This window comes from Oryza brachyantha, chromosome 2 (assembly GCF_000231095.2).
Source record: "Oryza brachyantha chromosome 2, ObraRS2, whole genome shotgun sequence".
Lineage (NCBI taxonomy): Eukaryota > Viridiplantae > Streptophyta > Magnoliopsida > Poales > Poaceae > Oryza > Oryza brachyantha.
The window spans coordinates 14,578,649-14,594,873 of record NC_023164.2 but is presented as its reverse complement, the minus strand read 5'-3'; the positions used below and the strand labels follow the sequence as shown (position 1 = coordinate 14,594,873).

Here is a 16,225-nt window from a genome sequence, read left to right as displayed (position 1 = left end):
TGAGCTAATCGTGTCAATCACACACGCAACGTGGACGGGGGCGTGCTGGGCACCACCACTGCGAGCGAGCGCGGGCGCGGGGGCGTAGCCCGAAAGCGAGGTCCCACCTATCAGCAGCTAAAACAAAACCAACCCATGTCCATTTTTGTCTTCAGAAGAAACAACAATAAAAAAAATAAGTTAACCCATCCATCGATGGATTAATTATTACCGTTAGTCACCAGTGGCCGTAATCATTAGTCTAAGAACAAGTATAATAGTAGACTATAAGTTGGCTATAACCTGATGTGAAGAAAAGAGGTAATAAAAAAGGATGGGGTTGGCTCTCATACAAGAGATGCCTATTCACCTACTCTAAGAAAAATGCATTAAATATAAAGATAAGAGAAAGAGATAAGGGCATGTTCAAAGGCAGAGTCTGTTGTGGGTTTTATCTCAAGTCACGTCAGTAACAAGAGTCTATTTTATATAATGACACGTTAGGTGTGGTTTCTTTATTAATGCAATAAAATGTTTTTTATTAAGCTAATTTCCTTTTTATACATTGTAATGCAAGAAAGTTTCCTTTAATAAATGCTAAGAGTCAACTCTAAACCGTTGCTAAGCATGATAACAACTTTTCTCTCTTTTTCTCTTTCTTTCCTCCACATCACTAAATTTGCTTACGTAGTAATTGAGAGAGCCAGCTAATAGACGCCTTTGCACGTGCCCTAAGAGATAAAAATTATAACCAACCTTATAGTCAATCTATTATATGTGTTGACTATAATATAATTTTAGAACAAGTTCAATAGTATAGCCAACTACTAGCTCCAATTTATCTGTAGCCAACTAATAGCCAATTTATATAATAGCTAGCTACGAAACATATACCACTATGTCCCACATGTCATACATATAGTGTGTCTTGGAGTCCGTGTGCAGCTGGCTACAAATTAGTAGTCCACTCCCCTTCTCTCCTCCTTTTAACTACTTAAAATATGTTTATAGTCAGTCTAAGTGCCTAATAAGAAACCCCTCGACGTGATTAGGGGCGCAACTAATCGGCAGGCGACCATAGATTAATTACCAGTAACCGGAAACAAAAATAATTTCCGGCCTAGGGCGAGGCGGGCGGGGAGGGAGGAGTGCCGAGCAGGCGAGGGCGAGGCGAGTACAAACTCGCTGTCGCAGCCATGCCCGCCTCTATCCGCTCCTCCGCCCTTCTCCTCCTCTTTATTACGGCGGAGATGCGGATTGGTTGATTGATTGATTTGGGTTCCTTCTCCGACGGCGAGCGGGAGGTAGAGTGGGGGAGGGGGGGAGCCGGAGTGAGATGCTGGAGGGCGAATGTCATCGCCGGCGGAGTCGACGAGCGGCGGCGGCGGCATGAGCATGAACACGGTGACCACGGTGATGGCGTTCTCCGTCAGCGCCTTCTTCGTGCTCTTCATCTTCGTCAGGCTGCTCTGCGCCCGCATCCACCTCAGGGCCGGCCACTCCACCGCCGCCGCCGCGGCGGCGCACGCCGACGTCTTCCCGGCCTTCAACGTACGTGCGCAGCAGCATCAGCAGCCGCCGACCCGCCGATCCGATTCCGCTCGCCTTTCCTCTTGCTGATCGTTCGTGCTACGCGTGCGTGTGATCGGGGTTGGGCGCGCAGGTGGAGCGCGGCATCCGCGGGCTGGAGCCGGCCGTGGTGACGACCTTCCCGACGGCCAAGTTCGGCGACGGCTCAAGGCCTCGCGCGGCGGCGCTGGAGGAATCGCAGTTAAGGCACCACCAATCCCCCCCTCCCCTCCTCAGTTGTACTAGTAGTACAGTTTTTACTACATGGCTTAATTAATTTCACGCACTCGTGCCATCAGCCAGCCTACGATTATTCGACCAAATTTTCTCGTCGCAAATTAATTTACACTCCACTATGTCTAGCGAGAGAATGCATCACGTCACGCGAGGCGAATTCGGTTCGGTTTGAATGTGCGCGAGCGTATCTAGCGATAGCGTGGCGAAACAGAATTCGCGTGCCACTTTTGCTTTTTTGGGCAGAACACTTCTTTTATATATATATATATATGACAACTAGTCGAATTTCGAGTCTAATTATAGGAAACTAGATAAAAGTTTGTTTAAAATTTCTAGAAATCCAACTATGTTTCTTTTATAATTTATAATCCATGTAGAATGATAGATTAGTTCTCTGCAACAAGAATTATCGGTTAATCTAGACCCAATGTGTTCAGAATGTACGAATATTTAACATTTTTCCATTTTAAGTGCCTAGGTAAGAGGACGCCTTTTTTTTTTTGTTGTCTTCTGTTAATAATATAATATGATAAACGGACATATTGATTGATGCAACTTTCAACCTTTGCATGAACACGTCTTCTTCTATTTCTGAATTCCAATAATTGAAATGCAACACAGCCTCTTTACTTGAGAATCAAGATGATCCAGACTTGCTTTACTTGAAAAATATGAATGTTCTGTAATATCGAAGTCAGAGAAACATGTTTTCTATATGGCATTAGGCTGAAGCAGACGTGCAGAACTGGGGAAGATCGCCTCGGAACTGGAAACTATATGATCGGTTTGGATATTAATGAACAAATAGCAAGTAGTCTAGTGGCTCTCTGGGTTCGAACTGCCCTTATCTTACCAATAAAGGCCATGATGGCCGTCAATTTCAGAAATAGTCAATTGTGCATTTGTGCTTGACGTACCAGAGAGACAAAGTCAGACCGAAAGTGATCGCCGATACTATAATTATATTTTTGGGTTATATTTTAATTAGAGCGATCAGTGTTAATATAAGTTACCCTTTATAACAAAAGTTGGCGTTGACTTTTATGTTAGGAACAAACCATTTCTGATGCTAATTTTTATTGTTGGAAAACTTAAAATATATGTACTCTTTTTAGAAATTATAGTGTGGTCCATCCCTCATTCTCTCTCCCACACCAGTTTATATAGAGTACATTGTCTCCTAATTATTTTTAATTAATATTTCCAAACAATTCGATATAAATGTTTTGTCCCATGTATGATCAACATGAACAGTTCACATATCTTCTTCCATACATATCCTTAGCTAACCGTAGACATTTAGATTAGCATATATTTCTCCATTCTATATTATAAGTATTTTGGGATTTGATTATATCAAACTTTTTAGATTTGACCAAGTTTATAAAAAAAGCGTATTAGCATCTATAACACCAAATTGGGTTCATTAAATCCAAAATTAAATATATTTTTATAGTTTATTTATTCATGTTTGAAATGTTGCTATATTTCACCATAATTTTAGTCAAACATGAATAGGCTTAACCTAGCACAAACTCCAAGTAACTTAAAATATGAAACATGTGGAGCATACATAAATAAATCCGTGAAAGTTTATTCTTGTCAGCATTTCATACAACGGAAACCACATGCTTTAAAATATTTAATATTTGGTAATATAATCTTATGGAATATATATATATATATATATTTAGGGAAAGCTTATGGAGTATATAATGTCGTGCTTTAGTGCACTGTGATTTCCATCTTTTGATGGACAGTGCGGTTTCTGATCAAGCGAGATTTGCCGCTGGGGGTGAACTGACGTGAGCTAATTTAATCTGTGCAGGTGCCCGGTGTGCCTGGAGGAGTACGAGGCGAAGGACGTGGTGCGCGTGCTCCCCTCCTGCGGCCACGCCTTCCACGTCGCCTGCATCGACGCCTGGCTCAGGCAGCACTCCACCTGCCCCGTCTGCCGCGCCTCCCTGCGCGCCGCCGCCGCCAAGCTGCCGCCGCCCGTCTACTGCCCCCCCGCCGCTCCCAGGCCGGCCGCCGCCATCCCCGCTCTCCTCCGGCAGCAGCAGCAGCAGCAGCTCTCCGCCCCGTCGTCGGACGCAGCCGCGGCCGCAGCCAGCCGGCTGGAGATCGTCGTCTCCGATGAGCCCGCGGCCTCCTCTGCCACCGCACGGGCCGTACCTCCTCGTCCTCCTGCCGCTGCCTCCGAGCACTGCTAGTCTGATTACGAGATGTGTTTAGGAACAATTAGGGACTAGTCGTTGTTTAATTGTTAGCACTGTTTTCTCACAGGCCTCTGATTTCCGGTTCTTGTTCGAGTCAGGCTAGTTAGTTTCTTCGCTTCTTTTTGTATATACTTGTACATTCTTTGTTGTCCTCGCTGAATTCAAATGGCCTTGACGTCTTTGTCCTTTCATCTCGACTACCTTTTCGCTTTGGGATGTACTGACACAAATCTGGCCCAAACGAGAAAAGCCTGCAGACAAGTCGCCGGCCCACATACGGAGCCAGCTTCTACCGCGGCACGAGCAGAACGTTTTTAGTACCACATCGCTCGCTAGAGGAGGCCGGGACGGGGGCGCTCGCTATAAAAGGAAGGCCAGGTGCTCCGTTGCAACATACTTACCTGGACGGGGTCTATGGCCGATCAAGAAGGGTCATGGCCTAGGCCAGTGGCCCACATTGCACATGGTGGGTGCGCTGGCTTACCATCTCCCCAAGTGGGAGAGTGGACGTCATAATTTGTGGCAGAGGGGGTACGCGTTCGCGCGGCCCCTGCCAATTTTGCAAAATTGAAATTTTCGACATCGTCCGAGGGGTTTAGCATTTTTAGCCCCTGTCATTATTTGCAGTTAAACCCTCGGATCTTGGTACAATTATGATTGTTATTTAATACTGTTGATTAGTATAATTAAGTCTGCTTAATTGTCCTATAATTGATATAACTTTTGCTTACAATGTATTGGTATGATGCGTGTAGTAGTATAAAAGGAATACAATTTTCTTTTAAACTTTGCCCTTCGTCTTTGTAGTTAGTTAATTTCCCTTATTATTTAGTAAATTAATTAACATAATTAAATTAATTAACATAACTGTCCTATACTTAACATAATTGTTGCTTAAGGTAATGGTATAACGTGTTCAGTAGTAGGAATAAATTTCCCATTTTAAGTTGGATGAAGAAATCTTAACACGAAAGCAAATGGGCCGAGGCCTGAAGATATGATGGCCCTTAAAAAAGACCAAAACTGGCCCAAAGTCGCAAAGAGACATCCTTGCCCACCCAAACCCTCCAAATAGTCCATTATCCCTGTCATCGCCATCGTCTTGGTCGGGTCTGCGGCGGTGCGGCCTGCCTCTCCGATCAAGCCGCCGACGCCGCCGCCGCCGCCGTTTGCCTTGCCATCTCCCGATCTCCGTCCCCGGCGGCATGTGTTTCCCCACCATCTCATCGTCACAGATCTCATCGATCACACCAAATCTCAGGATGACGCCATAGATTTGCAGGTGGCTACCCCCGGAAGGAGCTGGATAGCTCGACGGAACTGAAGGACCCCAGGTTCTTGTACGGCCCCGGCGAGAGGCCGTCGTCGTCGGCGCCGACCTGCCTACTGGCGTCCGCGGCCGCGCGGCACCTCTTCTTCCACACCCTGTACGCCCCGAACGCGGCCGCAGCGGCCAGCACCGTTACGCCGACGGCGAGCAACGCCACCTTGACACCAGCCACCCTCCCGCCGCCGCCACCGCCGCTCCCCGCCTCCTCCAGGCTCCTCACCTTGAAGTACCCCACCTTCCTCTCGTCGGCCGCAACCATCATCTGCGCCGGGTAGTCCATGAAGTAGCAGTACCCCGTGCCGTTGTTGTACACGGAGCCCCAGCAGCTGCAGTTGCGCGCGCACCGCGCCTCGCAGTCCGCCGCCGACGGCGAGTGCTCGAACGGCAGGAGCTCCTTGTTCGCCGGCTCCACTCTCTGCCTCCGCACCTCCCAGTACAGCCCGCCCACTTCGCCGCCCGTGCGGCCGCAGAGGCCGCCGCCGCCGCCGCCTTCTCCTCCTCCGGACACGGCGGCGCATCCCGAGCCGTCCGTTGCGTTGGCGAGGCACGCGCAGCGGCCGCTGGGCGGCACGCAGACGGCGTAGGCGCCGCATGTGCTGGGCAGGTCGCACGGGTCGGTTATGGCGGTGTAGTCGAGCACCCACCGGGAGCCGTTTCTGTCCCAGTAGTAGGCGCGGAGGTTGCCATCGGCCTCGAGGGTCATGCGGCGGATCGCCTTGACGCCGTGGTTGAAGGTGTCGAAGGGGAGGACGTCGGCGGGTGGCCCCTCCTTCTGGTACATGGCGAGGTAGCCGTCGGGCTCCACGCGCACGTACGTCGGGCCACCGCCGGCCACGATCTGGGCCTTGGCCTCCAGCGCCGTGTGCTTCCAGTACATAGCCACCGCGACGCCGCCGGACGACGACGGGGGCGGCTCGATGTAGAGCCCGAAGTAGTTGGTCCCCAGCCGCATGGCGAAGCGGCGGTCGGAAGTGTAGAGCGCCGCCGCGGAGGTAAGGTTCTGGCCTTGCACGATGGTCTCCGACGGGCGATCGAAGCTCTGCCACACGACACCGGGCGACGAGCCGCTCTGGATTTGGAGGTTGGAGGTGCTGAGGAGCACCACGCGGTCGCCGGCGGCGCCGGCGGACCAGAGAACCTTGTTGGCGGCGCGGTCGGTGAGCACGAGGTCGCCGTCGAAGGAGAGGGAGGCGCGCGCGAACCACTGCGCGGGGCGGTCGGGGATGGCCCGCCAGAGCGGGAACGAGGACGGGAGGTGGAGCACGGCGAGATCAAGCATGGTGGCGTTCACGCGGAGGAACCCGAGGGCGAAGACGCCGGCGGGGTCTGACAGCACCGGCTCGAACTGCGAGTTCGACCCGTCATGCGCCGCCGAGAAGCCTCGCCGCAGCTCCTGCACCGCCACCGCCGCCGCATCAGCGGCGACGCCACCCAAAGAAGCCAGCACCACGCACAGCACCGCAAAACACCTGCCACCCATGGCCAGCTGCTCCACCCTGCTTCCCCTGACCAAGACGCTCCTTTTCGGGCTCGGATTGCTCCCAACGAGCGGACAGCCCGAGGAAGAAGAAGAGCAGCTCAGAGTACCAGAGGAGCTCTACCTGTACCGCACTAGGCAGTGGGCACCAATGGCGGGCGGATTGGGATCGGGAGGAGGTCAGGAGGAGCAGGAGAAGCCAAAGAGCTAGAAGAAGAATATATTTATCTATCGAGTGCAGTGCAGCAGCAACCGTGCGATGCTGCCATCGTCACCATGGTCGTGGCAACGACAGTGAGCTTCCTCCTCCTCCTCCACAAGTCAAAAACAACCTGGAAGGATTTCGGGGGCTCAACGAAAACGGACAGAAGCGAAGCGATCCGGGAGGTTTTGTTTGGTCAATCCGGACTGATTGATCGAACGGCTGTCTGCTTGTGTTGTGCGTTTTCCATTACCTTCCATTCCATGCAATTTTATAATTCTCGTTGCATATCGCCTACTTGCCGTTAAAAGAAATTACGGCGTGATCGCTGGGGCGACGATGGATAAGAAAAAGTTCCCGAATGCTGGCTCTAATTTATCTATAATCAATTAATAGGTAATTTATATAATAGTTATATATAAAACATTAATATATGGTCTTATATGTCATACACACTGCGTCTTAGAGCTCGTGCTGCAACTAGTATCCCACTATTTTTTTCTTCTTATCTCTTTAAAATATATTTATAGTTAGTTTATAGTTTGCTATTGTATCTGCTTTAAGGGCGGCAGCTCAAATGTATTTGCTAAGGAGGTGCAGGGAGAAAAGAAAAACAGAAGGATGAAGTACGATACATTGGAGCAAAGGTGCTAGGTTAGAAATTTCAAACACCTATTATATGTTTGGGCAATTGGTGCGTAAGTTAAAAAAACTAATTTTAGTTGGAGTGGGTTGTTGTCTTATTAGCTCATATTGAAAAAGTTAAAGTAGATAATATTTTTCTAACATGGTGGGACCCATCTTAGTATGGGTTATATAGTTTTATATATTGAAGCATATTTAGCTAAGTTATAATCTTATGACGTGTTAAGACTTAAACGATTTTAAGAAAATATGACGTGTTAAGACACGTATAATTCTAAGAAAGTATACATTAAAGAGCCCCAATAGGCTACACGTGCACGAGGGGCCGCGCACTGACGACTGGGCAACTTTAGTCCGTGTGAAGACGGGAGCAACATGCACGCAGCTTCGTCTTACTGGAGGTGTGGACTTGTGCTGTTCCAGAGTGGGTGAAGAGGAACGTTTTCTATTGGTATGCGTACCTACCTTCTACCTTTGTTACAATTTCCATCCGGTCTCACGATACTTGTTTTGAACTGGCGTGAAGTGAAACTTCCGATTTTGGATAGCTCTTAAAATATTTTAATTTAAAAGCATGAAGACTATATTATGAACTAATATTGAAATATACTCCAAAAAATCATATATATTTTGATAATTATATATATAAAGAAAATTGTTATTTAAATAAATTGAATGATATGAAATGATTATCAAGCCCATTGTAAACTACCTAATAAGATTCTACTCCATTGATATCCATTAGCATGTCTTTTAAACTGCTAAATAAAATGTTTCGTGCGAAAAGTTTTCTTAAAAAATCAAACAAATCCATTTTTTAATTTTTTTATATTTATTTTTTGATTAATAGTATATGCTAATTCTGACCTCCGAAAGGAACGAGCACATTAGCTTTCGCTCTAAGAACATCCCCAACGACTCATCTAAATTTGGCCATCCATATCTTCATTTGAATGATCATCTAAAACAATTTCATTCTTTATATCTCTTTGTACTCTAGCAGATCATCTATTTATGACATCCTCCATATCTCTTTAAAGGATGGAGAGAGAACATCTAAATATATAATTTCTCTCTATCCTGATATAGATGATATCTAAAAATAAAGGATGTGATTGATGTTTTGTTGGAGCTTTATTTTTACCCTTCATCATCTATTTTTAGGATAGAGGATGGGATAGAAGAGCTGTTGGGGATGCTCTAAACAAATCGAGGGTGTTGGTAACTAGTTAATTTTATCGGGCTGAAGTCTAAACCACATAGGAGTAGTTTGCAAGCAGGACAAAACTGGTCGTTCAGGCGTTCAGCCATACATCAAGGTGGGTGCTGTTGTAAGGGCATGCACTATGCATGCTTCTTGATGGAGTGGCTCTAGAAAAAAGCAGATGACACGTAGGATGAAGCTACTATTTCCACAGTGCAAGGTGCTTTGTGTGGGTCCCACCTCTCTACTCCTCAGTTTTTTTTATTCTCTTTACCTCTCCTCTCTCTCGACAGTCTTTCCTCTCTCTCCCCTCTCTCCCCCTCTCTCTCGATCTCTCCGGCCTCCGGCGGCATGGCGGCGGCCCGTCGGCGGCGACCGCGTCGAGGGACGGGCGGATCTTCGCGACAGCAGCTCAACAGCGACCGCGACAGAGGCGGATCTCGGCGACGGCTCGTTGGGGGAGGCGGATCTCAGCGGCGGAGCGGCGGTGGGAGGCGTGGAGCTTGGCGGCCGCCGCGTCGGGAGCGGCGCTCGGTGGCGGTGAGCGGATCCCGGGGGCGGCGCTCGGCAGCAGCAGGCGGCTCCCGTGGGCGGCGCTCGGCGGTGGCTCCCGGGCGTGGCGCTCGGCGACGACTGGCTGCTCCTGGGGACGGCGCTCCGCGGGGGGGGGGGGGGGGGGGGGGGCACTCGACGGCGGCTCCTGGGAACGGCGGTCGCGGGGGCAGGCGGCGCTCGGCGGCGGCTGGCTGCTCCCGGGGGCAGCGCTCGACAACGGCTCCTGGGGACGGCGGTCAGCGGCGGCTTGCGGCTTCCCCGGGCGGCGCTCGGCGGCAGCTGACAGGTCTCACGAGAAAAGGCTACCCCTCTCTCTTCCTTTTGCTGCCTTTTCGCCTAGAGATCCCATGCCTCCTACAAGATCCGTGGAGCTTGCTTGGGGGACGGTCTACGCCTACGTAGAAAGCATGCTCCGACGTGGTGGGCTAGAGCCACCCGTCACGTCGGAGCATAGTGCATACTCTAACTTCGCTGCTTATTGGGCATAGTGCCATTTTGGTTTGGTCCAAGTACACATCTAGATGTTGTAACTAACAATTTGTACTCCTGTCCCACCTACCGTATAGTCTACTCCTGTCCCACCTACCGTATAGTCAGTGTGCCAGCGTGCTATTCTAATCGTGTTGGCCCAAACAGACAATTGTGATGTTGGCCAGTTTGATACCAACCATACAGATAATTAACAATACTTGGGTTGACTTGTACCCCGACATATTGCATGTAGCAAATTTGGAGACGGCCCGTTGAGTTTGATAGGGGTTGTCCTCTTTCTTTCGGAATTACACTATTGTTCGAATTTCCACATGTCAAAATATAAAACAAAATCCTTATGATGGGGGAGTTTGACGAGTTTGAGAGTTTTTTTAATCTTTGTTGACGTTGTGATTCAGGCTGCGTATGAAAACTTTTAATCCTAGTAAGGTCTTTTTTTCTGATGAGATTTTATAGATTATCTGATTTCATAATATATGTTTAAGGATAAACAATTGAATTAATTAACATAAAGTTAAAATTTTGCTTTAGAAAAGTGTTTCAAAGGCTTATATATAATTTTTCTTCAAAACACACTATTTAGAAGTTTGAAAAAGATGTGTTGAGGATAATCTAAATACAGAATTAGGAAAGAACATGCCCTAAGTATTCCTAGATTCAGTCGCGTCCTTTCGCTTACAATAAGCGTGCGCAAAACAACGTATTAGCAATGAAAAAAATATTTTGTAGCTAATTTTTTTGCGTACGTGTTTCTCGTTCTAAAAGCAAATTTTATAAAATAAATTATGATAAAAAACTTTAAATTATCTCTAAAATTAAGTTCTAAAATTTAAATTTTGTCTTATGCTTCGAGCATCTCTAAGAGAATGGTCAAATGACTCTCTATACCAAATTTAGCAATTATATTAAAATAATGATCGCTAAGAAACTACTCATATGACTTGCTACATTATTTGCATAGCTACGAGGCTGTAAATTGAAAAGGATTATATTAAACAACAGATATGTGGATTTTTATAGTTTTGCATGTGTCACTGAATGGTTGCAACTTGCAAAGAGTGGATGAGAGGTGGATTGCAACGCAAGTCGATTTTCAGAGTGGGGCCTTTTTCTCTTCTCTCTCAATGTGCTTCAGCTCCTCTGCCATGGGGCTGAGGCTGATCTAGCAAGTCAAAGAAAGCTCACCTAGCTTGTACAGTAGAACTCTTACTATCATCTTTATCTTCTTGGACCAGTTTGTTCTATTGCGTAGCTCATATTTTTAGTTCGCAGTTAAACACTGACCCTCATATTTTTTCCTCAACCATGCACTTTATAAATTGGATTTCTCTGACTAATCTAAAGAAGCCAACCAACATGGCATCCGGTTTAATTACCACGCTCTGGTACATGAATTCATGGACCAAGGCCGCGTTCGATTGAAGGTAAGGCAAGTTAACTTATCCCGGTATAGAAAACGTAGCAATAGATCAGTATATGATTAATTAAATATTAATTATTAAAAAATATAAAATAGATTAATATGATTTTTTAAAACAACTTTCCTATAAAAAATTTTTATAAAAAATACACCGTTTAGCAGTTTGGAAAACATGCGCGTAAAAAACGAGGAGGTAAGTTAACTTAGGGGCCCAAACGAACGCGGCCCAAGTAATATGTGTCAAGTTTCTGAAAGAAAATTAGCATTTGTTTATGTTATTTAGCCAATCCTAAGACCCTTTCAAGTTAGTCAACTTATGGAACTCTTTGACACTTTTATCAGTCATCAACTCACGCAAAGAGTCCCATGCTACTGCTAGCTCGGAGATTTTCTGCCGATCTCGCCATTTTTAGGTCCAAGAATAGATCTCATTGAGCAGCTGTGTTGATTCAACCGTTCATACCTGTCTCCGTTGACATTTGCATTCTCCAGACTGGCCTGCTCCCCCCTGCATTTCTCACCTGTGTGCAGCTTACCTGTTTTAGGAGTATTTTTGAGATGCAGGTTGCAGCAGCAGCTACCGTAGCTGCTTCAGGCTGCGTTTAGTTGGCATTTTTTTTTCCGCGTTACATCGGACCGGATGAAAAGACGAATTTTATAGCTCGACTGAAACCGTGAGATGAATCTTTTAAGCCTAATTAATCTATAATTAGCACATATGTATTACGGTAGCAATTATGGCTAAATCATAGATTAATTAGGCTTAAAAGATTTGTCTCATGATTTTCTCCTAGCCATGCAATTAGTTTTTCATCTATATTTAATACTAGTGCTCAAAGATTCGAATGCAATGTTTTTTTGGGAAAAAAAAATGGAAACTAAACAACCCCTCTGGTTGAGCTACCAACCGCCCTGCTTGCTCGCCAATTCAACTTCTCAGTTGACCAGTGCTTGGTCGGTTTGCAAACACGCCAGAGTTTTCCGGTCACAAGTCCAAAAGGGGACCCTGCTGCGATCTTCTGGAGTTTATTTATGAGCATGGTGACCAGTCGAAGCCCGCTGGCGATCCTTCTTTCTTTCTGTGTACTCCTTACACTTGTCAAACAATGAACACGGATGGTTTTGAAGAATACTGTGCCCTTTGACAAAACTGAAGCGGCGAGTTGGGGTATGGATGCGGTTTGACTTCGTGTGGAGTGTGTAAAAGCGACCTCTCACTGTTACATGTCAAATAATCGTTGCAAGTGGTAATCACATGTCGGGCGGATGCTTTGGCTCGCCTTGTATCTCCTTTCGGCCTCTTCCTTTTCCAAGCTCAACTCATCGGTTTTGTTATTTGTAAACAGGGATATAGCTTTTTCTTAGGTAAACATCGCTAGCAATTTATTCACTTAAGTTTAAAAGGTTATAATCTTTCTCAAAAAGAAGAGCTAAGAACTCAGGGGCATCAGACACCTAATTACAAGAAAACCATCTTGTTACACCCAATTAGACCTGTTCAGTTATTCTCCAAGAGGAGAGATTGGAGAGGACTGAGAGGGAATAATTCCACACCACAATAGGTATGGAATAAATAACTTTCTAATCCCCTTGAATCCCCCTATAATTGGGATTAACCGAACAAGGTCTTACAGGGATATATCTAGTGGGTAATAATAGCAGGGGTTAAAACCCATCTTGTTCAACCTCTAAATAAAGCTTCAGCTTCTCTTTCTGTATACCTATAGCAAAAATAGTGGGGGCTTCCCACAGTTTACAAGGTCAAAATTAGAGTGCACATCTAAGGTAGGTGGATGCAGATTGGAAAATTGAGAGATTTGCATCCACATCGTTTCGCTTTTGTTTATAAATCAAAATTTAAATTTTAACCATAAATTTAGAGTTGATTTTAGAGTTTTTTATCGTTGTTTACTTTTTAGCCTTGGTTTTGAAATCGCTGAGAACACATATATAAAAATTTTTATTCACAAAATATTTTTCATTTGCAAATATATCGTTGACTTTTTTTCTTTCAAAAAGCGAAAAGATAACCCTTTATATTCATGAAGTAAGAAACTGGCCACAAACAAGACAAGTACTCCATCTGTTCCCGGTGTCAATTTTAACCTGCTATATTAATAATTTCAAAATCATAAATATTCTAATGAACAAAAATTATAGTTATATTTAACCTACAACATACTTCAACAATACGGTGGACAATTAGGTAACACCAGTACTATTTAGCAACGTATATAAGATATTTTAAACTCCTTCAAATTAATCATATAACCAAACAATTGAAGTTGTATGTCTATCTAGCATTTGTTAATTTGATTATCTAAACAAACTTTGATAAAAATAACAGCAAAGAAACAGTTCATAGTGACCATTATAGCCTTGCATAATTAATTATAGGTTGTCACATATGGCAAGTTCAAGTTATCAAGTTTGGTTGTTAATTTCAGAACTTGCAATACCATGTTTATACATTGCAACAATAAGTTCATATATTGTTCACAACTGCAAGAATAATTTTAATTAAATAATTTAGTTGCATTATCTAATACTACCATAAAATTAACTCTATAAAGCTAAATTTATTGAAATTTACTTTATAAAAACTTTATAAAAAACATGAGTTGCATCCCATGTGGCCTACCATTTTCTTATATTAAATGAAAAATTATTGTTATCAAATGAACAAACAACTATGCAGCTCTCAATTTTTCTGAGTTTCAAAAGAAATATCACTGTATCCCCCTTATATTACATAAAAAGACATTAAAATTAAGTGTGATCATATAATACCCAACAAATATTTATCAGACAAGTTACTTTTAGTTAAAAAAATATTCCACATAGTTTTCAACAAAGCAAAATTACGTGTGATGTTTTCAATGGTTGTGTTTCCGGTTCATTATTATCAGGAGATGGAAATATCCTTCAATGATAAAAATATTCTGGAATGATGCATGATTTGATATATGAATAACTTCATCTATTTCACATAAAAAACGATGCCAACGCAATATTCCTAAAATCCCAAATATGTATTCCTATTTACCATGCATTTATATGTAATGTTATTGTTAGTGATTTGGGCATTTGGGCATCCCGTAATAGTGGTCTAAATTGATCTTATGATTAGCGCAACTGCGACATGATGTTGAACATGAACTTTTTTGTCTTCTTATCTATTGGTGTTCTAACGATGTCTCGTATTGGCCTGTGGTACTGCTCATGCCATGTTGATGTTGTGATTAAACATTGACTCTAAAGGTGTACATTGCATATTTATAGAAATATGATATATATATATATATTCTCAAATATATGGAAAGTGTTTGAATTTTTTCTACTTGAAAATATGATTTATAACATACGAAAACTCTATATTTGATAGTCTCTAATATATAGAAAGACCGCATAAGGAGAGGTGGAGTCCATCATGGCCGTCCGATCTTACGAAAATAATTTTCGCTGTTGAATTTGAAGAATGATGAATGAAAGGTGTAGAATGAGTAAAATCAGTTGACGCGTCGTAAGGTGGTTCATTCCATATGCACACGAGTTTCTCATGTACACACCATGTACGTTAGCTAGCCAATGTTACAAAAAAAAACTCTAGAAATTGCACATGATGTATTACACATGCGTAAAGTCGGTTGTTTAGATTCATTATTTAGCCATAACAAAATATGAAAAATCATATAATTCTATAAATATAAATATATTTATATTTATATTTTTTGAAAGGCAATATATTTATCTTTTTATTGTTTGCGATAATGAATTTGTAGATAAGACTTTATACATAGAGTGTAATACCATCTAAAACATTTATATACTTTTTAATATTTTTTGTGACATTAAGTAGGTAATGCATACGATGTACGCATAAGATATGTTTCTAGATAATTAAAACAGTTACAAAGTTGTTGCTAAAATAAGAGCAGTCAAAGTTTGGTTATGAGCAGTAGGCTTGGCAATATCCCCACTGGGGTTGAGGCTAAATTTACCCTTGTGGGGTTTTGGGGCCAGGACCAGAGGAGGAACTCCACCGCGAGGAACCCGTGGGGAAACATGTTCATAAAAAATGTGAAAAAAAATTGTTGGCCATTTCCCTCTGCCCATTGAATTGTTGGTAGTCTTTTGGCCCATTTAAACAGTTAACCCTAGATTGAAACCCTTCCTTCATTCTCTCTCACACTATTCACCTGGTTAGCACTCACAAGCCAGGTACGCAGCACCCTACTCGCTGCCGTCGACCGCACCTGACATCAATGTCATGACGTCGTTGCCCAAGTATGCCATCTCATCCTTCACCTTTCCCACCAACCTGCGTCGCTGCCACCCAAGCTGCCAGGCGTGTCGCCGCCGCTTCGGCTTTCCCTGCACAACCTTGGGTAGGTGTGTCCCTGCCGTCCTCCACCTCCAAGTCCCAGCAGCCATCGAAGAGTATTAATTTAATTTCAGGGCGATTTGGGCCCCGTTTGAGGCTGGGGCCGGGGTCGTATTTCTCATATCCAACCCTGACATGTCTCATTGCTAAGCCTAATGAGTAGTACCTAGTGGAGTGCTCTCTTCACCCTAAATTAAGTGCAATTTTGAAATCCCAAGGGGAGAGCCTAGAGGGGGGGTGAATAGGCTTCCTGAAAAATCCTTCGAAATATAGCGGTTAGTAGGGTCGGACCGTCCGGGCTCAGGAGCTAGACCATCCGGTCGGTCCTCTTGGGTTGTACCGAGAGGTCTGGCCGGACCGTCTGGGTATGAACACTGGACTGCTTGGTCAAGAAAAAGAGGGACTTTGAAAGTCCTATTTTTCAGTGAAGTTCTTGGTGTGTGCAGAAAATGAAAACAGAAAGATCACATGAACTCAATGGAACCAGAAAAACACGAGAGGAGACACAAGCG

The 16,225-nt window shown here is 44.4% G+C and overlaps 2 protein-coding genes and 1 non-coding gene across 3 annotated transcripts; 2 read left to right on the top strand and 1 right to left on the bottom strand.

Moving 5' to 3' along the window:
- The first annotated feature begins 1,055 nt into the window (after nt 1-1,055).
- LOC102706451 (E3 ubiquitin-protein ligase Os03g0188200-like) lies at nt 1,056-4,196 on the top strand. Its single transcript, XM_040521043.1, has 3 exons — nt 1,056-1,530; nt 1,643-1,749; nt 3,614-4,196. Exons 1-3 carry the CDS (start codon nt 1,330-1,332, stop codon nt 3,996-3,998), a joined length of 693 nt encoding a protein of 230 aa, XP_040376977.1. The 5' UTR covers nt 1,056-1,329; the 3' UTR covers nt 3,999-4,196.
- Nucleotides 4,197-4,397: 201 nt separating this feature from the next.
- LOC121053666 lies at nt 4,398-4,558 on the top strand. Its single transcript, XR_005811211.1, has one exon. It is a non-coding gene; the product is annotated as a U1 spliceosomal RNA (small nuclear RNA).
- Nucleotides 4,559-4,879: 321 nt separating this feature from the next.
- On the bottom strand, nt 4,880-7,189 carry LOC102706171 (PAN domain-containing protein At5g03700-like). The gene has a single exon (XM_040520889.1). The coding sequence runs from the start codon at nt 6,812-6,814 to the stop codon at nt 5,291-5,293; it is 1,524 nt and encodes a 507-aa protein (XP_040376823.1). The 5' UTR covers nt 6,815-7,189; the 3' UTR covers nt 4,880-5,290.
- Between the last annotated feature and the right edge of the window lie 9,036 nt (nt 7,190-16,225).